This window comes from Hippoglossus stenolepis, chromosome 14 (assembly GCF_022539355.2).
Source record: "Hippoglossus stenolepis isolate QCI-W04-F060 chromosome 14, HSTE1.2, whole genome shotgun sequence".
NCBI classification, from domain to species: domain Eukaryota; kingdom Metazoa; phylum Chordata; class Actinopteri; order Pleuronectiformes; family Pleuronectidae; genus Hippoglossus; species Hippoglossus stenolepis.
Genome location: NC_061496.1, coordinates 7,933,144 through 7,959,344, shown reverse-complemented (window position 1 = coordinate 7,959,344; position 26,201 = coordinate 7,933,144). Strand labels below are relative to the sequence as shown.

Here is a 26,201-nt window from a genome sequence, read left to right as displayed (position 1 = left end):
GAGACCTGATCCACATTAATTTAGTTGCTGTGCTGTCACCTGAAAACATTCCCACTCAAAATGACTTAGAACAGCAAACAGCAACACAGTTTGAAACCTGCACTCACACACAGTGCTATCAGCCCGGTGTACACCCTGTGTGAACCTGCATCAGTTATTATGGGCGTTGGAAGCAGCAGCCGCTCTGACGACACAAACACAACGTGAGGCAACCGCAGCCTGGGTGGAGCTGGCAGCTCACAACTGAACACCATCATTTGGCAACAGATTTTTGTAATTACTATAGTGCAGTTGTGGTTGTTATTGCCGTCGACACCTGTGTGCACAATGAAGTGGGTCGTCTGACTTTCACTTCAGGGTCTGCTGATACAGACGCTGTCAGATCATGATTTTCGTCCTTTGTCTGAAGACTGTGAATGTGACAAAAATACAGAAGTAGCAGCTTAACATTGCACGGTAAGTCCATCAGTGTGTGTGTGTCTCTCTCTCTCTCTGTGTGTGTGTGGGGGTGTGTGTGTGTGTGTGTGTGTGTGTGTGTGTGTGTGTGATCTGAGAGCAGTTCTTGTTTCGCTTGTTTCACACAATTGGCCTGTCGGAGTATGAGGAAGAAGGTTTTTGAATCTTGCAGTGGGTGTCTTGTAGGTCGCTGGCTGCTGTGTGCCGCTGTGTGATGGCTGCTGTGTGAGGAGGTCAACCTGTGGATTTAAACGAACACACACTGTCTGGACAGTGAATACCTGAGGAGGAGAGGCCCACAGGACAGGAAGAATGGTACGGTACCACACCTTTATTTTTTTTCTCTCCCAAACAGCTATAATGTGTGTACAAACCTAAAACTTAGTAAACTTGTGTATCTCCTGAATCTGCCTGCTGATATTTTAACAAACACCAACATTAGAAAGTTAGAAACTGGATGTTTTTCTGTCAGAAACGACATTTTAAACAAATGCTCTAGTTTCGAAGTTGAAAATAGCTCATGATGAATTTTAATCTATGTCAGTTTATTCATTTCCACAAACAAAATGAGGAGATTTCATGCTGTGAAGTCAGTTTTGACACGATGATAATGTCATGTGCCATCACTTCTGGGAGAGCAAGCTCCATCTCAGTGGCAGCAGAGCGAGTTTCCTCTTTTTCGAGTCAAACCTTTTCACTGAGAGCGGCTCAAAGCAGCAAAAATACATTATTATTCCACATCTGCATACTTTGATTTGTGACCATCTCCTATAAAATCCTACACGTGGACTCATGACACTCATAAAAAGTTCAGTGTACTCAAACCAAGAAATCTGTATAAAAAAATGTGTTGTATGTGTTAGGGAAGGTGACAATGACGAGCTGCAGCCTGTTGCAGGAAGAGAACGGCTAGCATATGTTCAAAGTTTCAAAGGTTTCACAAGAGGCAGCAATAAGGTGTGAGAGGAGGAAGTGGACTGCAGCAGAGGCCTGCAGCTTCTGTCACAACACTTCCTCCTCGAGCTCAGAAGAGTCTGACTCCTACATCCAAATCACACGATCAACAGCACACAGGGTTATTATAGTCAATTCTTTAGTCGTACCATAGAGGGGAAAGTCTTTAAAAGTCCATAAGTTTGTCCACACAAGCAAATCTAAGAACAAGCAATTTCTAAAACATCTTTGAGAGGAATAACATCTGAAGAGTGAATGCGTTAAAGGGTCAACTTACTCAATTTCTATTCTACCAACACTGAACAGAAAGCTCTGGTTTGATGAGGTCAGCTTTGCAATTCTCACCAAGAATTCACAAGTTTTTGTTCATCTTTGATGCATCTTGTTTTCAGTGCTGTTCATCTGACACTGAGCAGGATTACGCATAAACTACTGAGCCCAATTTCTTGAAACTTTGTGGAAGGATGCGGTACAGATCAAGAATGAACCCATTCGATTTTGGTGCATATTCGGACAAAGGGTTTGATTCAGAAATGTTTTACCAACGCCAAGGAGGTTATGTTTTTCGTCTGCATTTGTTTGTTTGTTTGTCAATTGGCAGGATTATGCAAATACTACTATGGAAGACCATGAAACTGGGTTGAAGGACACAGTATGAGTCAGGACAGAAGCCGTTCTATTTTGCTGCAGGTCCAGATCAGGGGGCAGATCCAGCACTGTGGAACGGGAGATTTTTGGCGTTATGCAACTTAATCCTTGATTTCTCAGAGAATAATTGATGGATTTTGGACTGTTGGGCCTTGGTGGAGTTTATGAACCAATTTAAAACTTACTAAAACTATAATGAGAAGGTTCTTCAGTAAAGTATAAACGTTTCCAGGAAACTAAATGGAAATTCCCAGACCCTGAAGTAAAGTGTCACCATCAATATTCTACTTCAGTATTTCTACTTCTACTTTTTTACTAATCAAATAACAGAGAAGGAAATAATGTAAAACGGGACCTTTTGTGGCTATTTGGTAGTTGCCCTCTTCTGGTTGGTCATTTGGCTCTCCTGATTTAACCTAATGTTTTCTGTCCTGAGACCAACTTTTTGTATCGTGTTAGGGTCAGGGTTTGCTCTCTGTGATGATATCACAGCCGCTGATTGGCTGAGGCAGTTGTTGTCCCAGTAACCTCATAGAAATTGTTGTTCTCAGGACAACATCTGAACATAGGCCTCGTCTACACGCTGCTGCACTGAAACCGATGTTGATAGGTTTGTCATGGACCTTCACCTCTTTACTTCAGTATGAATTTTAATTGAATGGTTTGTTTTCTGGTCGGCGTCGGCCTGAGACGCAGCGTGTGAGGCGTGTGTGTGTAACCTTGTAGTGAAGCAGTGGATGCATGTAAAAGCCCCAGACCACAGCACAACCACTCTGCTCATGGAAAGACCTGTCAGACTGCACACATCAAACAGACCAGCATCCTTAAGGGAAAACCAAGACACAGGAGACAAGTATATTAATATATAGAGTATAGAGTATAGAGTATATTACTCTATAGCAAGCTGACTGTAAGAATATGAAGTGTGAGACTGTGACTCAGAAACACACAGAACTCATTTAACAAGAAAAACATCACATTAAAGCAGAGGCTGCTGTGTCATCGCCATGTCATTTATCATCAGGTGCATGTTTAGACTGGTTCGCTGGTTTAGTGTTGCTTCTCTAAAATGTCCAATATAGAAAATGAGTTCACCTAATCTGTAACCTGTTGCCTAGCAACCTGACCTGGCTTCCTGTAATAGAAACCACGCTAGTATACTTTTTAAAAACCCATCTGTACTAATGTCAGCACTAATGCTGTTTGTCTTTTTCACCAGATACGTCTGTGTGTCCTACAGAGACTGATATACTGACTTTTAGCCTTTTAGTCCCTAAAAAGATGGAGCCTACATTTAGAACATGCCTTTGTCTGTCAAACTCCAAAACATGTAGCTCACAGGCACAAATAACCCTGGGACATTATCAGCATTTCTTTTTAGACTTCTGAACCATCTCCAGAATTTAAAATCAGTGGAGTGTAATATTTTTTTGATCAATTATTCAACTTAACAAATGGTTAAAATGTTGAATGATAAACACAGATGAATGAACAGGCTGAAATGTCTTTGTTGGTCTCTCTTGTGTGTGATTCAGGCCAAGTATCACTGGCAGAGTCAGAATGTGAAGCAGAGCGGCGTGGACGACATGGTCCTGTTGTCCAAGATCACAGAGGACGCCATCGTGGACAACCTGAAGAAGAGATACATGGACGACTACATCTTCGTATCCTACAGGCTGTCGGCATTATTTTACTGCTCTTTTTAATTCTCACAAGTCACTACTTACTTAAAAATACTTTTAGCTACACCTCAGGAGGATTGGTCCACCACAGTGGACTTTATTTTGCCTGTAGATGAACAGACAAATGTAAATTCTTGTTTAGACCCCAGGGGAGTCATAATATGAATACACTCAATGAATGTTTCCACAAACAAGAAAGAAAGTGTCCTGATTATGTATAAACATTTAATTAAACAGGCCAAAATCATATATGGGCATAGAAACAAGGAATCCACTCTTCCTCTTCTGCATTCGCTGAGTGACTCAACATCTCACTTCCTTCTTGGTGGAGCTCTGCTGAACTTCAAACCCATATTTAGAGTATGGAAATAAATCTGCAAACAAGAACAGCTGTCGTCACAGCAGGACAAGTTGGATTTATAACTGATGACTTAACTGTTGGCTCATTACTGATCATGATGAGCCATGAGGTTAAAAACTGCTTAGTAAAGGGGAGGATCTGTGACAGTAATGTTGATCTGCTGACGTGTTGTCTCTTTTAACAGGAAGTACATTAACTGTTTAACCTCCACATTGGTCTTCTTTTCACCGTCTCATTACCCCATTAACTCCACCTGTAATACATTCTGTTTAGATGATCAAAGTTAATGGAGGATTCATTCTTAGGATGTTGGTGATCCTCTGACTTTTCTTCTCGAAACACCACAGGCTGATATTTATGTATTTTTAGTGAAATGTTGGCTGGATTGCTTTAAACTCATGTCAAAATGTATGATAAAATACCTGCCAGACTATTGGCAATCCCAGTTGTTTTGTTTTTAGTGCTAATCAGCAAATGTTTGCATCTCTAGGATTAAAGTTTAGAGGTATTTAAAGGAAATAGTTCATTGATCTTGATGAAAAACATCTATGCTTGGCACATTTATGGGAGCGATAACTATATGAGTGGGTGCGGTTGATTCGATTTAAGGGGACCTACTGATCGCGTCTCCATTTCCTCCAACTGTTCAGAATTCAAGCTAAAATATTCCCTTACATTGAATCGAGCTGTGGTAGCGAGGTCCCGTCAGTGCACCCGCTTGACCAATCACGAATCAGTCTCAGCTGTCAATCAGGATGTTTCTATAGCATCAAATAACTAATTCAGACCAAACTTACAAGAAAAATGAAAACTAGGAGAGGTGAGAAGTACCTAGAATATCAGAAATCATCTTTGAAAAAAGTTTATTTCACGTGTACTTCTTTAGTTGGACTCATATCCCATCCATTAATATGGAAGAGGAGGCATTTATGACGTATGTTTCAGCCATCCACCAGGGGGCGATCAAGATGCTTTGGCTTCACTTGGGGAGCAGTCATGTCGTCCATCTTTATCTACACTCTATAGTGCCATTGTTTTTAACTGTAAAATATCAGTATAGTCAGTTCTTTATTTAAACAGATTAATTAAAGCTTACAAGAAAATGTTTGTTCATGTATTTATGTAGGAATATCATTAACATGTATATTGTCATCAACCCTTTAAAGTATCAAATATTAATAACCATATTTGATCTCAAAAGGTCAGTGTGATTAAAGCTCTATGCTCTTGGTAAGAGGTGAATATTTCTCCATCATGTTCCTTAACTTCACTGCTCAGACTTATATCGGCCCCGTGTTGATCTCAGTGAACCCGTTCAAGCAGATGCCCTATTTCACCGACAGAGAAATCGAACTTTATCAAGGAGCCGTGAGTCCAATTCCTCCTCATTTTCTCACCACCTCCTGTAGATCTATAGAGTCCGTCCTCCATTTCCCCCGAACTGACCCCAGACCTGTTTTCTCTCCTCAGGCCCAGTATGAGAATCCCCCTCACATCTACGCCTTGACCGATAACTCGTACAGAAACATGATGATCGATGGAGAAAACCAGTGTGTCATCATCAGGTGCGTTATCCTTTGCCGTGTGCGCTGGTGCAGTTTGTGTAACGATGTGTCGTTTTTGTGGCCGTGTTGTGTCTTATTGTTTGTGTTGTTGTAGTGGTGAGAGCGGTGCCGGAAAGACAGTGGCTGCCAAATACATCATGGGCTACATTTCCAAAGTATCTGGAGGAGGAACCAAAGTGCAGGTAGAGACAGACAGCACGCAACACTGCTGCTTATCTATATGAACCAAGACATTTACATGCACACTGACGTACTATTTGTGTGTGTGTGTGTGTTGCAGCATGTCAAAGACATCATCCTACAGTCCAATCCTTTGCTGGAAGCCTTCGGTAACGCCAAGACTGTACGCAACAACAACTCCAGTCGTTTTGTGAGTAAGATCTTCAGCATCTACTGCAGCTGCTGTTGTTCATGGACTTCATATGTATTACAGTAAGACGTGTAGTTGTGGTTGTGTTCACCAAAGTCTCTTGCTCTCTCGCTTTCAGTAAATTTCAGTTTCAGGTAGCAAAGCCAGACCGAACAACAGCAGCAGTCAATAGAGCGCTTGCCTCCACCAAGGCCTTTACTTTCAATCCAGCTGCACCAAACAGAATATACTCGTAAAAATCACTTCCCTAAATGTGCCTGATTTCCTTCATCAAGATCCATGAATTGAATGAATTGGTGAAAATGTCAAAAAAATTAAAAAAATTATCCGGTTTAGCACCTAAGCTTAAGGAGTTCTTCCCTGATTCATACAGCGTCCTTCCACCAAATTTCATGGCAAATGAGACAAATAGTTTTCGAGTAATCCTGCAAACTATCAAACAAACCCACCAACAAACAGAATAAACATAACCTCTGTGGCGGAGGTTAATGAAGTTTTGTGCAGAGATTCGTGGTTCCCAGATGATGAATTTTGCTTTTTCAGTTTCTCTTTCCTCTGGTGTGTTATATAGTTTTGTGTATTGAAAGTTCTGCAAAATTAAAAAGCCCAAAGTCGGCGATAGAGGGAGCTTCTCTCCCAGGAAACACTTCTGAAGTTCCTGAATCACATCATTGGTCGTCGTGTGGTCACTTGACATCACAAGCGTCATCCAGTAAATATATTATGCAAATATAGTGACCAGCAGGAAGTCTGGTATAAGCCCCCTAACAAAACCATAATCTAAGGTAAATATTATACCTGCTTAACATGAATGTGTTAATATCGCACTCACAGAGCAAACAGCACATCTATAGACTCCTACTCTTAAAAATGAAAATTAACTGATTTTAAAATAGTTGCAGATTTATTTTCTGACAATCTTATCCTAATTAACTATTAACTATAGCCAAAAACAATTAGTCATTAATTGAGGATTCACCATGCACCACAGAAACACCCCAGTTTCAGCTAACAGTGTTGGCACAAGGGCATTTAATTCAAACCTCAGTTGTTTCTCATCAGTGGTTGGTTGCCATTTAATTTCACATCTATAAACCACGCGAACACGATATGTTGATGTGGTCGATGTCGTGCAAAACGTGTGAGTTTCCTGTTTGCGGAGCACAACAGATGGTGGGTTTTTTGTGTCAGGGGGGAAATGCTCAATGATCGGAAATCGTTGAGTTTAGTTTAATCAGATTTGACCGATTTATCATCTGACTTTAGAATCTCACCTGATATTGTTGGCTCTGATTTCCCATCTACCAGGGGAAATACTTTGAGATTCAGTTCAGCAGAGGAGGAGAGCCAGATGGAGGCAAAATCTCCAACTTCCTGCTGGAGAAGTCGAGGGTGGTGAGCCAGAACGAGAACGAGAGGAACTTCCACATCTACTATCAGGTCAGAGGCTGTTGAGAGACGTACAAGGTCACTGATCAATCGCAGATGCTACAGTCTCATGTCAAACTTCCTTATTTTGGTGCCCACTGTGGGCATCACTGTTCATGTGTAGCCCACTGTGGGCAACACTACATGTGTAACCACATCCTCCGCCTGCACTGTTGTCCTTCAGCTGATAGAGGGCACCAACGCTCAGCAGAAAGAGGGCCTGGGCATCATGACCCCAGACTACTACTACTACCTCAACCAGTCTGGGACCTACAAGGTGGATGGGACCAATGATTGCAAAGACTTCCAAGAGACGATGGTACATATCCAGTCGTTTATCCTCAGTATGATGTATTTTACTTCAGTCCATAACAGAACCAGCATGCACACATGGCTGGATTAACTTGTGGGTGGACCCTGGGAGTGGGATCATCTGGATTAGAGAGATCCAAACATGTTAGAAAGACGAAAAAACGTTGCTCTGCTACACAGATTTATACTGTTTGTTCTGACTTCTCCATAATCTTAACTTTTGTTGAATTACCAGACAGTGTTACTTCTTTTTGCCTCTGAGAGTTTGAGATGTTTGAAGGAGAATATCGATGTCTGCTGGAACTGATCAGAATCATAGATGTGGGGTTTTCAAAGTAGCCCGAGATTCAGTTGTACAAGTCACAAGCCAAAAATGTTCCGACACCACACTTCTTCACTATCGATTTGTTGTGCAGTTATAGGATTTAACAAAAAACTGATTTAGGAATCAATGTAGATCTTGCTGCTTGATTTTAAGATCAGATAAGATAAAACTTTATTGATCCACACACCTCTGCAGTGGTACACCTGCCTCAACCTGTTGCTCCGCCCCTTTTATTTCCTGGTCTCCAGGAGGCCATGCAGGTGATCGGGATCCCAGGCGACATCCAGGCTCAGGCGCTGCAGATCATCGCAGGCATCCTCCACCTGGGAAACATCAGCTTCATAGAGGCAGGCAACTACGGCAAGGTGGAGAGCACGGACTGTGAGTCAAACACACACACACACACACACACACACACACACACACACACACACACACACACACACACACACACACACACACACACACACACACACACACACATTAATGTCCTTACACATGCATTCACCAGACACACAGGGATTCACACATGCATGTACACATTCCCACCGGGCACGCACAGTAGTGTGTAATTACCCATGTTCCCCCTGAGGAATATGAGTAAATTAGAGCTCACCATGACAAAAGCAGTCCCATGACAGTCACCCTGCTAATTGAGAGAATCTGTGAGCATCAGTACAGCCTTGTTTATCTTATGCATTTGGAGCCTACTGAGTCCCTGCTCAACAAATAATTAGCGTTTACAGGGTGGACATTTGACCAGCAGCCAATCTCTTTTAGGAGTGGCTCAATTTAAGTTGTTTCAAAACACGTTTGACACAATTCACGTATTTATGTTCTTTTAAATCCCCACGTTTTCTCCAGTGCTCGCCTTCCCCGCCTACCTGCTGGGCATCGACTCCAGCCGCCTGCAGGACAAGCTGACCGGCAGGAAGATGGACTCAAAGTGGGGAGGGAAGGAAGAGTCCATCAACGTGACACTGAACCAGGAGCAGGCCACCTACACACGAGACGCCCTGGCCAAGGCCCTCTACGCACGACTCTTCGACTACCTGGTTGAGGTGCACCGATGAGAAATTCCTAGATTTATCTTCCTGAAATAAATGCGTTTGTATTTTAAATTCACGTCGTTGTCTGTCTCCTCCAGGCCATAAATAAAGCCATTCAGAAACCACATGAAGAATTCAGTATTGGCGTTCTCGACATTTATGGCTTTGAGATATTCAAGGTTTGTACACTACTAATAGTATTGAAATAAGATGTTAGCTTTACAGATGGTACAACACAGCAGGTTTGTTTTGAATGCGGTGATTCTCTGACATTTGTTGTTCTCCTTCTGCAGAGAAACGGCTTTGAGCAGTTCTGCATCAACTTTGTGAACGAAAAACTGCAGCAAATCTTTATTGAACTCACTCTGAAGGCTGAGCAGGTAGCTACCACACATTTATCACTGATGTAAATCTCTGCATGACATATGCTCTCTATATGAGCATCTGTTTGTTGGAGGCAAGAATTTAGTTTCTTTTCGTTTTCATTTGGTGAATATTTTAATTTAACTTTCTTATAATTTAATTCAAAAAGTTTTATGTTTGAGCCGTTTTCTCTGTGTGGCCTCTCATCTCTGTCCTATAGGAAGAGTATGTTCAGGAGGGCATCAAGTGGACACCTATCGATTACTTCAACAACAAGATTGTGTGTGACCTCATTGAAAATAAACTGGTAAGCTCCTAACTTGCACTTCCTTTACTGGCAAATGCAAACTATTTTTGAAACTGTTCAGAAGAGGAAACAGAAACTTCCCACTACCATAAATAATTGATTTTCAGATCGTGCTCGTACATTAATGACTTAACATCAGTATTTGTTTTTTGTATTCTTCCCAAATCTTTAAAATTGATTTGTAAGCAAGATTATGCAAAAACTCAAGGATGGATTATCACGAATCTTGGATGTGGTATCTCATTCAAATTTGGTGTTGATCCGGATCAGGGGGCGGATCCAGGAATTGTTCTTCTTTCTTTAACATTGAGCGATTTTCAACATTTTCCTTGATTTCTCAGAGAATAATTCATGGATCTTGATGAAAATTATCAAACATGTTTAGGAGACTGATATTTAGAGTGTGTGGAGTTTTGTGCTCTACTGAGTGACATTCTAGTTTCAATAAACTTCATCTTCTTCTTCATCATCCTCTCCTTGCAGAACCCTCCAGGTATAATGAGTGTGCTGGATGATGTGTGTGCCACTATGCATGCCAAAGGAGAGGGTGCAGACAGCACTCTGCTGCAGAAACTGTCGGCCGCTGTGGGGACGCATGAACATTTCAACAACTGGAACTCTGGCTTCGTCATTCATCACTACGCCGGCAAGGTAAACTGACTCACTTGGTGCGGTTTCTTGTTTGTAGATGCATGGCTCCGGTTTCGGGTCCGATTTTTGGCATGAAAACATTTGAATTCAAAATTGTGAAGCGAATGACCTGAACATGAAACTTAAACGTAACCTTTGGTGATCTCAGGTGTCTTATGATATCATGGGCTTCTGTGAGAGAAACCGGGATGTGCTTTTCCCTGACCTCATAGAGCTCATGCAGAGCAGCGAGTAGTGAGTCTCATTTTTCTGATGTTCTCAGTTGTGGTGTATTTATAAGTAAAGAGCAATGTGAAAATAAACTCTCTCCTGAATTTCTCTCTTTAGTGACTTCATCCGTAGCTTGTTCCCTGAAAACCTAAGCACTGATAAGAAAAGCAGGCCGACCACAGCCAGCTCCAAGATCAAGGTGAGAGGTGAACCTGAGAGTAACCCAGTGGCTGGTATATCAGGGGCCATAAAGCGGGCCACAATTTACACAGAGGGGCCAATTATATGTCTAACATCCATGCATTATACCTGATTCAGTTCTATTCTATAGCCTTGAGGAAAGCCACATGTCATTGAATATATTTAGAAAAATTGTTTGTGTACTTCAAAATGGCTTAGAAAATAAAAGATTCTTAACACGTTGTTATATTTATCATTAGTTTTGTAACTAAGTGACTAGTTCATTTTTTTTTTTAAAAAGAGGATACTGAAAGGAGAGGGGGCAGTTCAGGGGCCAATCAGATTTCAGCGGGGGCCAGCGCCCCCCTAGCCCCAGCCCTGGATCCGCCCCTGAAATAACCATAAAATTAAGTTTTCCCAACACTGTTCTGATTTCACATTGATGTTTCCCACAGAAACAAGCCAATGACTTGGTGAAAACCCTGATGAAGTGCACTCCGCACTACATCCGCTGTATCAAACCCAATGAGACAAAAAGACCCAAAGACTGGGAGGAGAGCAGGTCAGCAGCATCACTGTCAAACATATGAGAACGTATAGGAAACACACTTCTGAATGAGTGGTTCTCTGTTTGTAGGGCGCGACATCAGGTTGAATACCTGGGACTGCGGGAAAACATACGAGTGAGAAGAGCTGGATACGCATACCGCAGGGCCTTCAACAAGTTTCTGACAAGGTGAGTGTCATCCTGCGCGTGTTTTTGAAAGGGTTCATCATTTTCTGTGTGTTTGTTATAACTGAAGGAACCTTTGGTGTGTTTGCGCTCTGTCCAGGTATGCCATTCTGACATCGGAGACATGGCCGGGCTGGAGGGGTCCGGAGCAGCAGGGGGTCCTTCACCTCCTCCGCTCTGTCAACATGGACAATGACCAGTATCAGATGGGACGCACCAAAGTCTTCGTCAAGAACCCTGAATCGGTAACAAACTTTTTATGTTTTATTCCGGGGTCTCACAAATTTGAGGTACGGGTTAGGATCACTTGGATAGTTTCATGTCATGAGTGTAGTTTTGTATTGTAGTTTCTTGCTCTATTACATTTATCTGACTTATAGTAGACTAATAAAATATGACTTTGTTATAGATAAGGCTACTTAACACCCTACAGTTGAATGTAGTTGATATCTAACTACAGTAAAATGCTACTCAAACATTAATACAGAAATAATAGCAAAAGGAATAATAATCAGTTAATAAAATATATAAATAACGGGGGCCATTTTTCACATAATAAGTACTTTTACTTTTTAGAACACTTTTTTATCTTATTTGTTGTCCAGTTAAAGAGCCTGATGTTTCCTTTGGTAGTTGGTAGTGACCAAAAACAGAGCTAAAAGAGATTCAATATTGGACATAAATCCATCAAATTCCCAGAAACAATATGGTGAAATATGACTGAAGCCATTAGAATGTGTATAGTGAAATGTAAATATATTCTTGAAAAAATTGTACATATATACTTTAACATGCTCCGTGTTCCTCAGCTGTTTCTTCTGGAGGAGATGAGGGAGAGGAAGTTTGACACGTTCGCCAGGATCATCCAGAAAGCCTGGAGACGCTTCATCTCCAGGAAGAAGTATGAACAAATGAGAGAGGAGGGTGAGTAAAAGACAAACACTCCTCATACTGATTCCACCCTAACACAAGCTTAAAGTCACCGCTCTGAATATACTGTGTGTTCCCCCCTGCGACTCTCAGCCTCGGACATCCTGTACAACTCCAAGGAGCGGAGGAAGAACAGCATCAACAGGAACTTCGTCGGCGACTACCTCGGCCTGGAGCAGAGGCCCGAGCTGCGGCAGTTTCTGGCCAAGAGGGAGCGCGTCGACTTCGCTGATTCAGTCAATAAGTTTGATCGCAGGTTCAAGGTGAAGCTTTGCGAAAGCACGTGTGTGTTGTTATCCCTCAAAGAATCATGGGAAAGCTGTGTTAGAGATGAGAGATGACAAATTTACCACATGCTCTTTACAGAAAGGTCAAAGTTTACCTCTTCTCCTTTCTTTCTGGTTTTGCTCACAGTTCTCACTTCTGTATTTTTTTTTCACAACCCAGTCCATCAAGAGAGATTTGATCTTGACCCCGAAGGGCATCTATCTGATTGGCCGAGAGAAGGTGAAGAAAGGGCCCGAGAAGGGGCACATAAAGGAGGTGCTGAAACGGAAAATGGAGTTTGAAAGCATCAGCGGCGTCTCCCTCAGGTAGAGCTGTCGTTCGCAGAAGATACACTGAGGACAAACTTCACAGTCCTCCGTCTGTGCAAGAGCAGTTTCCCTCATTTAGCTACAAGTCTGAAGAGAGAGAAGAAGAAAATTCAGAAAAATAAGTCGAAAAGTTTCTGTCCTTTTAAATACAAACTTCTCTCTTTTTGTTACTATCCCTTTGCTACAGGGAAATAAGTTTCAGGTTGACACAGAAGTTTTAACGAAATAATTTTAAATATTAAAGCCAGGAATTAGGACTGTGGATTTTGTCCCCTATCACTTTAAACACAAATAAGGGAAGAGTTACAGTGAGTAAACTATTTCAGTGTTCATATGGGTGCTTGACTTTTGGTTTTTGACAGACTTGAAAAATTATTGACCTTTTCTTGTCCCTGCTTTTTCAGTGCTCCACATTAAACAGCCCTTATTAAGATACTGAAATGGTTATACTCATAGTTACATATAGTTCCCTATAGTTACATTTTTTAAATGAAGTGAGCGGTCATGTAACAGAGCAAATAGACCTTTTCACAAGAGACAAGTGAAGCAGCTACATGAGATCAGTTGTGACTATTGGCCTCTTTTCAATGGTGGACACATACATTTCTTCAGAAAAGTTCAGTTTAACAATTTTGCCTGAGAAAAGCTCTCAATGGTCTTGTTTATCTTTTCAGTACGAGACAGGATGATTACTTCATCCTGCACGAGGCTCAGTACGACAGCCTGCTGGAGTCCAACTTCAAGACGGAGTTCCTCAGCCTGCTCTCCAAACGCTACGAGGACGTGGCCAAGAGAAAACTGACCATCTCCTTCACTGACAAGTAGAGGAACACACTCACACTCAGACCTCCTGCATTTTGCATAGATAATCTGAAAATCTGAAAAACTGAAACCACTGACGCGCTTTCCTCACAACTCAGATTGGAGTTCAGGGTGAAGAAGGAGGGCTGGGGTGGAGGAGGCTCCAGGATGGTCATCTTCCAGAGGGGGCAAGGAGACCTAACCCAGCTCAAACCTGGAGGGAAGACCCTCACAATCACAGTAGGAGACGGTCTACCCAAGTCCTCCAGTGAGTTAAAACAAAATAAAGATGCAGACTATTGAAATAAGGAAAGCTGAGGTAAAGTTTAGTTATACTTAAGGGAAGCTACTAAGTATGAAAATGACTCTTGTATGTGCAGATATTGTTTTAACTGAACATTCATTTCATCAGAGCCGACCAGGAAGAGTTTCCCACAGTCTCATGGTGGAGGGAGAAATGATATATCCAGCAGAGGTATTCTTTTCTATTATTACATAGAGATGGTGGAAGATAGCTAAGTAGATGTACTCGAGTATTTTATTTAAATCATTTTTTTCAGTTACATCAAAACTAAAGTAAAGATCGAAGAACCAAGAGGATATAAAGAAGTAAAAAACAAGCTTTACTTGACCAACTTTAACAAAACATTTTATATAAAGTATAAAGTACAAGTATAATATAAATAACCAATCACTTTTTAATAAAATCACTTTTATATTATAATCACTTTTATAATATAAAAGTGATTGGAGTAACTCTCAGTGAATTATGAGTACTTTTACTTTTGACATTTTAAGTACACCTTGCTGCTCTGGTAGTTTTTTGAGTGCAGTATAGTAGTCAAGTGCAGTCAAGTATATTTTTTCAGACTGGTGAATAAATTAATACTTCTTCTTCCCTGACCATGAATCCCCAACATAGCTTTAGAGGTGGATGTTTAAAGAAATACCTGAGCAGCTCCGTTTTCAATCAGCAGTAGTTGTACTCGGGTCTTGTGCTTTAGTTTCAGGGGGTTCATTTTACTTTGACTCCACTGTTCCTCTCCTCAGCTCAACAGAATGGAGCAGCCAAGTTTTCCAGAGCTCCTCAGCCTCAACCGTCAGAAACCCATTATTCCACCGCGCACAAACAGGGCCGGCCACCCAGCGCCGCTCTGCCCAAACTGGGTTCCCAGAGGGCCCCAAAAGCCCCGGCCCACAGCCAGCACAGCCAAGGCAACATGGACTTCCTGAATGTGCCTGACCAGGGCATGTCAGGGTGAGAGAGTCACTGAAAACTAAAGAATCTATGAATGTGGAATGTGTGGGTGGACTTGTTTAGTCACTTTAAATTAGCGCATACAGGTTTGTTGTGTTCCAGGGTTTGTCAAGGTGGGGCTCAACACCCAGTGAGCCCAAACCAAACCAAATGGAGAGACAGGAAAGATAAACCTGTTTATTTCCACATGTGCTGTAGGAAACAAAGCATTCAGACATCTTCGGGGTGCACCTCCTTAACAATCAACCATTAAGAGTAATATTAAATAACAATAAATTCTGGCTAATAGCTTCATTAAGGGTTTGTTACTAATTTACTAAAGTTTTATATGGAAAAGGAAAAGTGCTGCTGAGGATATGGACCAAAATGTATTACAACTAATCACAACCCATTACCAGTCTTAACTTTTTAACTTATATTATAAGATTATTATTATATTTATTTATATTTATTATAAGAAAATCAGCATCAGTCACAACTATTTCCTCCCATCTAGAAACCCACAACGTGTTCTTATTAATGGCTCATTAATATATATGAAATCAAAATTTTGTTCTTTGGTACATTACATGCACTTATTCTTAAATATATATTACATATTACAATGATATTTAAGTATAACATTTGACACAATTAATTGATTAATGCAACCCTTCAGGTGGCCTCCTATTGGCTGAGTCAGTCCTTGATTAAAGGTATTATGGGTAGACATCATTGTAGTCCCTGTTTGAACAGACTGAAAACGTTTCTATACAAAGCTCCTAAATCAAAGTTTATTACCATTCTTATCAGCGTTTGTTTAAATTTTAATAAAAACATATTTATCCTATTACATTACATCTATAATGGATCTATAAAGTAGTAACTCAAGAGGACCTACACCCCAGCTCTGTTTTTCTGTAGCGTTACTCTCCCTTTGGCGAGTTCCTGTCATCTCCTCCTTCTTTCATCCCTGTTGTCATTTCTTTCTCTCTGTCACAGGAAGCAGAGGAGAAGGAGCATCAATCACCGACCTCCTCCTGCTCCCAAACATCAGCCTCGACCCCAGGGGCCTCGCTGCCGGGCGCTGCATCAGTATGTCGGCCAGGACACGGACGAGATCAGCTTCGAGGTCAACGACGTCTTCGACCTGGTCAAAGAAGGTGAGGATGAGAAGAAAGACGACACGTTAATAAAGATCAGAGGAAATAATTGGATCTATTATTAGATTTCACATGTTCCACAGTCTCTAACAAAGTGTGTTTCTCTGCAGATCCATCGGGATGGTGGAGGGGCAGGATTCGAGGAAGTGAAGGCCTCTTTCCTGGCAACTATGTCGAAAAGATTTGATCAAGACCTGATGTCTTCCTCGTAGACGTGTCTATGTTTGTTCTGAAATATGTGTAATTTTATGAAAACAGCACATTCTGCTTGAGAAGGAAACTGCCAGTGAATAGTTCATGGTTGTAGATCTGCATCCATGACGGAGAACAGGGCTGCTGAAGGCCAGAACCCTCTGACATATCAGCAAGAAGAGGAAACATCATCATTATGGCCACGATCCTTAAAATGCACATCCAGTGCAAAGAGCTGCTCAGGTTTCATGTCTCCTGTTGTCCCGGACGACACAATGACTGAGCAACAAGATCTCTGACTGGGCCCGCACTTCACAGCTTCCTTTGAGCTGTTACTCCACTGAAAACGTCTCAAAGCTTCAGTTACACACACTCAGGAGCAGAGTGACCTGAAAATGCTGCGTCGCTTTTTTTTTTACTGTCTACAGTGTTTGTATCTGCCTGAAGCTTTTCTAGAGCAACGCCAGATCCTGATCAGTATTCTAGATTAAGTCCATTAAGTAGTAATCGGTTCTGTATTAGATAACGTGTTAAATATGTGAACTTGACTGTACATTTGCACCATGATGAACCTGCATCAGATGAATCAAAGCCATTCCTAGAGACAATACTGCTGATGTCACTGAAGCAAACTTCTAGATTTTCTAGTCATTGATTATTAATAGTATAATGCATTTCCAGTTGTTTTGTCACTTCAATACAATAAAGAAATATATTTTAGTATTTCACCTCAATGACTTTTTCACTGGTCCAGATTGTGTCATCAGTAAGTTATAAGATAATAAAACAGAAAGAGGTGACTGAACATTTAGTAAGTGTTTATCAATTACTAACAGGTATTTCTGCCAGTTTTGCATTTTGTTCAAGTTTGGTTGATTTTTGTAAAATGATGTCACTCCCTCACAGTCAATAAATATCTTTTTTTGAATATAAATCTATCTAAACCAATTCTTCATGTGTTGATATCCCCAATTAACACTATTACTTATTATTATTTTATATCATTATTATCATTATTAAGAACTTTAAACTTTCTTTTTTTTATAAAGATGATATAGAGATGGAACTTTAAACATGTTTTATTCAAAGATAATAAAAACATTATTATTATTATATAATCAATAATAAATACATTATAAATCAAAAAGTAGGGGAAGATTTATTTTTCCTGTTCCTCAGCTCTAAGTATATAAAGTCTACTGTAGTGTGAAATGTGAATAAATTATCATTTAAAACCTTTTATTTTTTTGTACTTTACTTTTCATCGCACACATGCCCTTTGCCCTCTGAGAACGCTCCTGCTTTTATTTTGAAAAGAAGCTTGGTGTTGTTGGCCTGGTGCAGCGTTGGCAGATGGACAGGCTGAGGGCTGAGGGATGAGGGATGAGCCTCCTGTTCAGAGAAGACCTGAGATTATACAGACGGGCACCGAGCTGACTGTAACACCCGCTGCTCTTTTATCAGTCTGTACACAGCTTACTTCTCTATATATAATAATTTCTGACACTTTAAACATATGTCAAATCTAATAACGGGCTCATAACGTATTCATCTGGTCATATTCGATGAAAAAATCAAAGATGCGAATTCCTCCGAAGTGAAACATGCTACCTGTGAAGATCCAGCGGAAAAAACATTGAGTCCATTCCAGACATTTTCCCTCGATGACAAAGGACCAGGAGGGAGCGGTTGGAGGCTCCACCCAGAGAGAAGCACCTGTTGCTCCACCAGCAGCAGAGCAACACTGACAGACCTGAGGCTGAGGCAGCAGCAGCAGCAACATGGGGGGTAAGTTCCACTCGCTTCTTATGGATTCAGACCTTTTATATTGAGAGATAATTCAACTTTTATGGATCAGAAAAGGTGTGAAACTACCGGACCTTTGACAAAAATCACCAAGATATTCCTGTTGTTTTACCCACAGGACTGAGAGAGTGTATGTGGGGATTAATACTGAGCTTATTCACTGTGATGTTCCTCATATAATGGCTTTTTGATTAACTATGGCTCAATATAATAATCTGTATTCAACCAAGTTCTATTTACTGTGTTTATATGACTCAATTTCCACTGTAGTCACAATATTAGGTACACGAGTAGAACCTGTTCTAATCAATCAATACAACATCCCTGTTATAACATCTGTATTTATGTATCAAAAACCTACTAAACCTTTTATACAAGTACAGTTTAAAAGTTGTTATTAATGGCCTCATTGACTGTTAATATTATAGATCAATTATTAGTCAACATCATAACAGGCTAATCAGGTTTTGGGAAAGTCCTCTGACGGCATAGTTTTTTACTTGTCTCTTCGAGTTAGCTCTTTATTTTATCAGGAAAGTTCGGTTTGACAACTAATCTTCTGGAAAACAGACAAGCAAGAGTTCATTTAAATGTCTATTTAAAAGACGTGATTCTGTGAGAGGGTACAAAGCAACATTTGAATAAAGTAGGACTAAAGACCAAGAGGGAGAGGAAACTGATTTACATAAACCAAATGCTCAGCCCAGACATACACAATCTGTCAGGACGACTGACATGAAGTAAAACTCTGATCCAGATGCACTCTGGGTTATTCATCAATTAGAAAGCAGTGATTATTGTTTCCCATCTCTGTGCCTGACAGGCGTCTACTCCAGTGAAAGGATGGCAGGAGTTTTCTCCTACGAGAGTTCAGATCTCGACTGGTGTGAAGACAACTACAAACACTCTGAACACGTGGTGGAATATTTCAACACTGTACGTTCTATATATACTTCAGCGTTTATGTCAAAACAAAGATTTATGTTTTCAGATTCATCTCTATAAAAACTGATCATTAACTTCTAGTTATCGTCATATCTTTTTTTGAATGATTGCTGTTTCTCCTACAGATTAGCAGCTTCAGTTTCTTCATTGTATCTCCTGTCATGCTCTACCTCCTTCATCCTTACGCCAAAGAGAGGAACCTGGCCATCCACATGGTTTGGATCATGATGATTTTTGTAGGTCAGTTGCTCGTTTCTTTTTTGGGCGTATTTCATGTAGTTTTGTATCATTCACCAGTTGATTCGTCAATTGTTTTATGTGAATGTGTTTGTTTCAGGCTACAAGCTTCTCAATTATTCTTTTTTACACATGAGAGTTTTCTCTTCTTGCAGGACTCTTCTCAGCCTACTTCCACATGACTCTTAGTTTCGTTGGCCAGATGTTGGATGAGCTGTCAATCCTGTGGGTGTTGGCGGCGGGATATTCAATGTGGTTCCCCCGCAGGATGTTTCCTTCTTTTATAAAAGACAGGTAAGATAACCTCGTGAAAATCAACACAACAACAGACGACTGATTAACTCCAAGTTTGTTTATGTTTTTATTCAGCAAATTGTAAAATATACTCCACATCTCCATGTGTTACTAAGGACTCAAAACACAGCTCACTAATCCTTTAATGAAACAAGTTAAAAAGAACAATGAGAGAGCATTTAAAAGGGACGCCACTCTGAAACCTTACCTGTGCTGGCGGAGGAACCAGCCCGACAGCCCCAACGAGAGTCACAAAGACACAACGTGCTGCCGCCTTCACCTGAACGTGACAGGTTGTCCAGATTGTTTATTTTAACGCTGCATGAAATATTAAGGCAACAGAAACATTTAATTAAAATGCAGTAAAGGCAGAACAGTTGAATAGTTCCTCTTTTCAGTGCCTATGATGGATTTTTTTTACAATAAAACTAATTAATTGACAATATCAAAACATCCAGATGAAAGAGGTCACTTGTAGTGATCAACATGAGGAGAATTATCCCTCGTTCAGATCATCCTTTAGGTCTCCCAGCCACAGCTTTACTGTTTTGATTCACTCACAATAACCCACTGTACACTGCCGGCTCAGCAGGTGAACACAGTGGAGCATTTAGCTACTGAAGAGCCAGATATTTCCACCAGGAGTTGGTAGAGTCCAACATTAGACATTTTCTTGAAATTTCTGGAGGGGCAGTGTGTGAAAACACAAATGTCAGTTGCTCCAGAACTTTTCCAGCCCCCTAGTAAAGTGTTTGGAAAATGTGTGACTGAGCCCATGTTAGAATAGATTGATGACGTTTCTAATACAAAGACGTGAAACTGGAAGAAAACAAATACCTCAGGATGAACACGTAGACGTTGCAGATGAAAATGTCAACTTAGAAAAACAAAGAGATTCGAAAAAGCTTTTGGTGAAAAGGGCAAAAAAACCCTGAAATCTATGCGTCATATCCTGTCCTCAGCTGCTCTACCCAGGCGCCACCCATTGCCTGAATGTTCTGGACATTTTCCTGTTGCTGTGAACACATCTGACCCAGATTATCTCCTGCTGCGTTCTTCATATTGGAGAAGAAATGTCCTGACCCAAAAGTCTGGACATTCTCCGAAGTCTAAAAACAGCTTTAGAGTGAATATTGGACTTTCTGTTGGTAGCCCATAAACTTCTTTCTCTCTGTGTCTTTTCCACCACAGGTCCACATTTTCCCGGCTTGTCCTGTTGATTACTGCCGTCACCACGGTGTCATCATTCGTCAAACCTACAGCCAACGCCTACGTTTTAAACAGTTTTGGCCTCCACCTACTTTACACTCTGGCTGTGGAGATGAGATGGTATGAAAACTGTGGCCTCTCGGGCTCCTGTGAGTGTGTTTGGTGCAGTTTCACTGTATTTAAAAATGAACTCTTTTCTCTGTGCCTCAGCTGCACTGACCAGAAGGTTCTGCGACTGGCCAAGATGTCGGTGGCTCTGTGGGTGCTCGCCATCTCCTGCTGGATTAGTGACCGCTTTGGCTGCAGCTTCTGGCAGGAGCTGAACTTCTGCTACCTGCACGGTTTCTGGTAAGTGCTTCCTTAGATGTGTCCCTTTCCGTTCCTGTGCTTTGCTTAACGTAACACCCACTGACTTATGTTCCTTATCAACATGATGACGTTCTGTATATTGATCTTTATTCTATGTCTCCTCCAGGCACATTCTCATTGTGATGTCGGTGGCTTATGGCAGCACCCTGATAGCTTACCTGGACGCCAGCTATGAGATACCGTACTCACTGCCTGGACTGCAGTTCTGGCCCTTTGCTGAATGGCCTGTTGGATTACCTCACATCGTCCTGAGAGGCACAACCAAAACACGCAAACAGTGCTAACAAGGTCGTTTCTACCTTCAGAACATTTCAATCGGTGCACTCCATTTGTACAGTATTTCATTAATGATAAGTCACCAGAGTCATTTCATCACTGGCAGGTTTTTAAACCCCAACGACACAATCTGTGTTCTATCCCAGAATTCAGAACGCAGGAATACAAACTTACTGACATATCGACTCTTAATACACAGATTAATACCAAACTACCACAAAATCGAAGTTATGTCACTCTTCTGATCCTTTCAAAGGATTGTTTACACCTGTGTTGCCAAATAGACCTACTGTTAGTTCATGTACACAAAATAATTAGTTGTCATAGGGCTGAGCGATACCGCTAAAAAGTATATAAAGATAAAAATGTTCATATCCGTCATTATCGATAATAATCACCACAAATGTCACATACAATTTTTAAGACAGATTTTTGCTCCTGAGTGAAGGTTGTGGTTTTTAAAGTCTTTATGAGCAGAGAATGACCAGGACATGAACATTTTCAAATCTGAGGGAGATCATTAAAACCAATTTACATCCTTACTGTGGTTGCACAATGCTTATGCATAATATATATTTTGAGCTTTTGTCTATTGATGAGAATTATATTGCAAGGATTATTTTTATTGTTTTATTGCTCCGCCCTAATTTATCATCCACAGATCCAACTTCATATCCATACTTAAATAAAACCATATGGTTAAAAAGTATTACATTTAATTGTTATCCTATAGATTCACATTTCTGACACACTAGCAAATTAAGAGCTATTATCGCTGTAGTAACCATAACCTTCACTGTCGTCTCTCTTTCAAGCCATGACTTTGTTTTCAGAATCATTTTTCGGAAAGTGTTAATCAATGATAGAGAGACAGTGGCTACAGCAGTTGACTGATTTTGATTTTCTACAGGCAAGTGTGAAATGAGATGTGGTTTTATGACGTTTTTCAGATTTTAAGACAATAACTGTTAAATATTATGAATTTACAAATCATGAACAGTTTTCATAAGATGTCTGTTTACGTCTCTTTTTGAAGATGTGTCTGAGTCTGACAGTTAAACACGTGTTTTTGTATTTATAAATCAATCCATTGCGGATATTTATTCTCAAGATATCAATGCACAATTGATCCTGCTCATGACAAATTATATGTTAACGCACTGTTCATGATTTATTATGATGAAACTTTGCTGTCATTCCTCTGTGCGGGAGTTTGTCGGTGAAATGTGTTTACATGGACTCTTATAAAACCTTGTAAAATCGGAGTCAGAGCTGTAACCTCAACTAAACTATCATCAGCTATGCAAAAGTTGAATTGTCTGTATGGTTACATGTTGGAAGGCTGTAGTTTCACAAAGTTGTAGTTTCGACTCTTGTAACATTTCAGTAACACAGATTTTTCTATATCAAATAATGTATTCATCTATTTCTCTGTAAAAAAAAATGGTACAGTCTCATTCAGGACCTGTGAAATATGAGTCTAAAGTGCATTTGTGTGACTGAGCGTTCCACAACAATCTCGTGTTTCTTTTGTACGACTGACCCTAATTCACCAAAACAACCTTTTTGTTGAATAAATTGGTTGTGTTTTGAGAATATTCAGGTAAACCGTGCCTCCATTCACATGATCATTCCTGAAGGACACAATACATACAACAATAGATCCACTACACAAAGAAATGCACTCGTTCCCTTTCCCTGAGCCTCAGTGTTCAACAGTGACCTCCTGTGGCCGTGGGTATGTTGAACAGCAGCCAACGCTGTTCCTCCAGAAAGATGATGTATTAAAAAGCCAGATAACTGATGATCAGAATGAGTGAGAAGAATGAAATCATCTGTAACTTTTCAGTGCCCTGTCATGTTTTTTTTTACAGAAAACTGATTTCTTTGTTCAGAGACACTGGAGAAAAATCTGTATCTATATAAAGATATTCATTCCCCTGTGATGATAAATCAATACGAATTGTTTGATTCCCTGATTTTTCCTCTCGCACTGCAACGAGATTGACTTTTGAAAACAACTCTTGTCCATTCTAAGGATTTAACAAGTGGTCAGACAAAACCGAAAAACAAGTGAAAAAGGTTGAGAACTGATTGATTATTCTTATAGTCAGAGAAATATCAAAATTTATGTTCAGGTTTTGTAAAAAGCTGAACATATATAAATTATATTTATATCATGTATAAATATTAGATTAGATTATTAGATTTTTGGTGGTTTGTTTGATTATTCAATCAGTAACAATGTGTCATATTATGTAAACTGATCCTATGTTTTATTATGGCAAACTATACATACTTATTAATCTTTATGGTATTTCAGATTCTGTAAACAATTCTGTAACAATTTAATGATGAATTTTTCATCATTAAATGAGAAATGTATCAGCCTGTCAGTTAAATTGCTTTAAACTGTAACATAACAATACATATAGATGAATACACAGAGCAGGAGGTTTTCAGATTCTCTACTTTACTGAAATTACACATTTTGGGCCACTTGAAGGCAGTAGAAACAAGTTGGGAACACATGTCAACAACCTTAAAGCCACAATATGTAACTTTTACTGGGTAACAGCGCCCCCTGGAGCCACATGTGGTGATTTATTCCTTTGGTTGCTATAGGATCAAGTGGTTTTCGTGTAGAATAAACATGGACTGTGAAGTCCCACTCACTGGATTTAAGTTTGGACGTAGTTAATGTCGTTTTTTAAATAAATTAAATGATATTTAAGTACGATAACATCTGCTGAACATTCTCAATCGTTTTACATCTTAATAAATCACACATTTGCTGTTGATCGTTATAAACTTGTATGTTTGTGTGCGTGAAACCTATGGGACATGTCTTTGTTTTGTTTATATGTCTCTATCCACAGACTGAAAAGGAGGATTTAAAGGTCGACGTCTCTTTACAAGTGGGACATCATCGTGTCTGACAGCCAGGTGGAACCTTTCACTCAGATTTGACTAAGAGGAAGACTGGATCAATCTTGGGAGGCTCCAAAGCCAGTGAGAGAGCGGTGACCTTGTGAGCTGAGGCCCGATAATCTCACATCAAAGTCCGAGCTCTGCAGAGACTTTATACCGCAAAAGGCCCTCACTCCCTGACTCTGAAGTAAAGAGACGTCTTCAACAAGGGGACGCACTGCTGCAGAGACATCATATTTAATAAACTGATCCAATGTTTTTTAAGCCATTGTGGAGATAAATTACAGTATTTATGTGAGACTTGTGTTGGTGTAGAAGTCAAATGTAATATAAAATGGAAATGAGTTAATATAGGAAGTTATTCTCCAGCACTGCTTTTCACTGATTGTATTATGGTTTTATAAGACCTGTGAATGACTGGGAGTGCCACACAATGTGTTCATGAAAAATAGGAAACTGTGAACTTCTCAGAGAAATTCTATGGAATGAGATAAATTATATCTTTTGTAAATACAGAGGATAATGAGTCATAAACAGTGGTGCAGAGTTCCTGAAATAGATTGACTCAAGAGTATGGAGGGAGAACAATGAAGTATATTAATTTTGTGTATAGTGTTATATGTACAGTTTTGTACAAGAGTTTACTTAAAACAAAATAAACACATGTGCCATGAATTATATAAAATACAGTTTAATTTGAGCTGTTTTGCCATTTCTCTTCTAATCATGTTTATGACCCAAATTGGTAAAATGATCCAATGTTTTACATAAATAATCATAAATTAGAGAAAGGTGCAAACAGATATATGTATTTAGATTAGAACTTTGTTTTTTCCCCTTGACTTTTTCTATTCATCATCTCACGACACCTGAGATTTATCCGGTGACCCTTTAAAGTGGCCTGACCTGTAGTTTGGGAACCTCTGGACTAAACTACCTGACTCTATACAAGGCAGTTAAACAATGTTAATGAAATGTCTTTTGATTTGTCTGTTTATCAGTCAAAACTCAATAATGTGTCATAACCTAGAGACTCGTGCATGACTCAGAAAAGCAGGAGTCAGGCTAAAACCAGAAAATGAGACATTTGATTTGCCAGTTAATTTACTTTGACTAACTTGTTAATAGACCCATTGGTGCAGCTCTAGTGCATTTGATATGTGATGTTGTTGTAATTTTACATAAATGTTATGTATGTGTTATAAAATGCTATCTATAATTGCTTGTGAACTTAGAACATGGAACTTCCCACTGCTCACCATGTGACCAAGGAAAATATGAAGGATTTGTGGCAAATAGCAAGCATGTTTGACTCAGTTTAGACAGGGTGGGAAAATACAAGAAAATAAATAAATGATACAATTGTATAATAATTGTACACTTTCTTTTTTTCAATAAAAAGTTGCAAAGTGCTTTACAGGGATGTATCACCAATACAATACCAGATAATTAAATATTCAAAAAATTCAGTGATACAAAAAAAATTGTTTAATGCCACAAAATGCTTTTCTCTCATTTAAATTTAAATTGTAGACTTAAAATACTTGACTTTAACTTTTGATGAATCATTCTTGTACTTGTGCTCTAACATAAAAACACTGCACGTGGGACAGATCGCAAT

At 39.9% G+C, this 26,201-nt stretch overlaps 2 protein-coding genes across 3 annotated transcripts; both read left to right on the top strand.

Annotated features, from left to right (window-relative positions):
* The first annotated feature begins 244 nt into the window (after window positions 1-244).
* myo1f (myosin IF) lies at window positions 245-17,447 on the top strand. Of its 2 annotated transcripts, XM_035177203.1 has the most exons (29): window positions 245-456; window positions 643-771; window positions 3,594-3,722; window positions 5,380-5,469; window positions 5,572-5,666; window positions 5,761-5,848; window positions 5,947-6,036; window positions 7,345-7,476; window positions 7,649-7,783; window positions 8,350-8,482; window positions 8,966-9,162; window positions 9,249-9,329; window positions 9,444-9,530; window positions 9,734-9,820; window positions 10,304-10,471; window positions 10,620-10,705; window positions 10,799-10,880; window positions 11,317-11,423; window positions 11,499-11,597; window positions 11,695-11,839; window positions 12,404-12,518; window positions 12,618-12,787; window positions 12,972-13,117; window positions 13,795-13,941; window positions 14,041-14,189; window positions 14,334-14,396; window positions 14,972-15,179; window positions 16,161-16,321; window positions 16,432-17,447. In XM_035177203.1, exons 2-29 carry the CDS (start codon window positions 769-771, stop codon window positions 16,506-16,508), a joined length of 3,270 nt encoding a protein of 1,089 aa, XP_035033094.1. In that variant the 5' UTR covers window positions 245-456; window positions 643-768; the 3' UTR covers window positions 16,509-17,447. The 2 variants fall into 2 exon arrangements, with proteins under 2 accessions (XP_035033094.1, XP_047199146.1); XM_047343190.1 differs by lacking the exon at window positions 245-456 and having other exon boundaries at window positions 553-771.
* Window positions 17,448-17,891: 444 nt separating this feature from the next.
* acer1 (alkaline ceramidase 1) lies at window positions 17,892-23,614 on the top strand. Its single transcript, XM_035175765.1, has 7 exons — window positions 17,892-18,301; window positions 19,143-19,255; window positions 19,390-19,504; window positions 19,657-19,795; window positions 20,987-21,124; window positions 21,215-21,352; window positions 21,480-23,614. The coding sequence occupies exons 1-7, from the start codon at window positions 18,295-18,297 to the stop codon at window positions 21,655-21,657; spliced, it is 828 nt and encodes a 275-aa protein (XP_035031656.1). The 5' UTR covers window positions 17,892-18,294; the 3' UTR covers window positions 21,658-23,614.
* The last annotated feature ends 2,587 nt before the right edge of the window (window positions 23,615-26,201 follow it).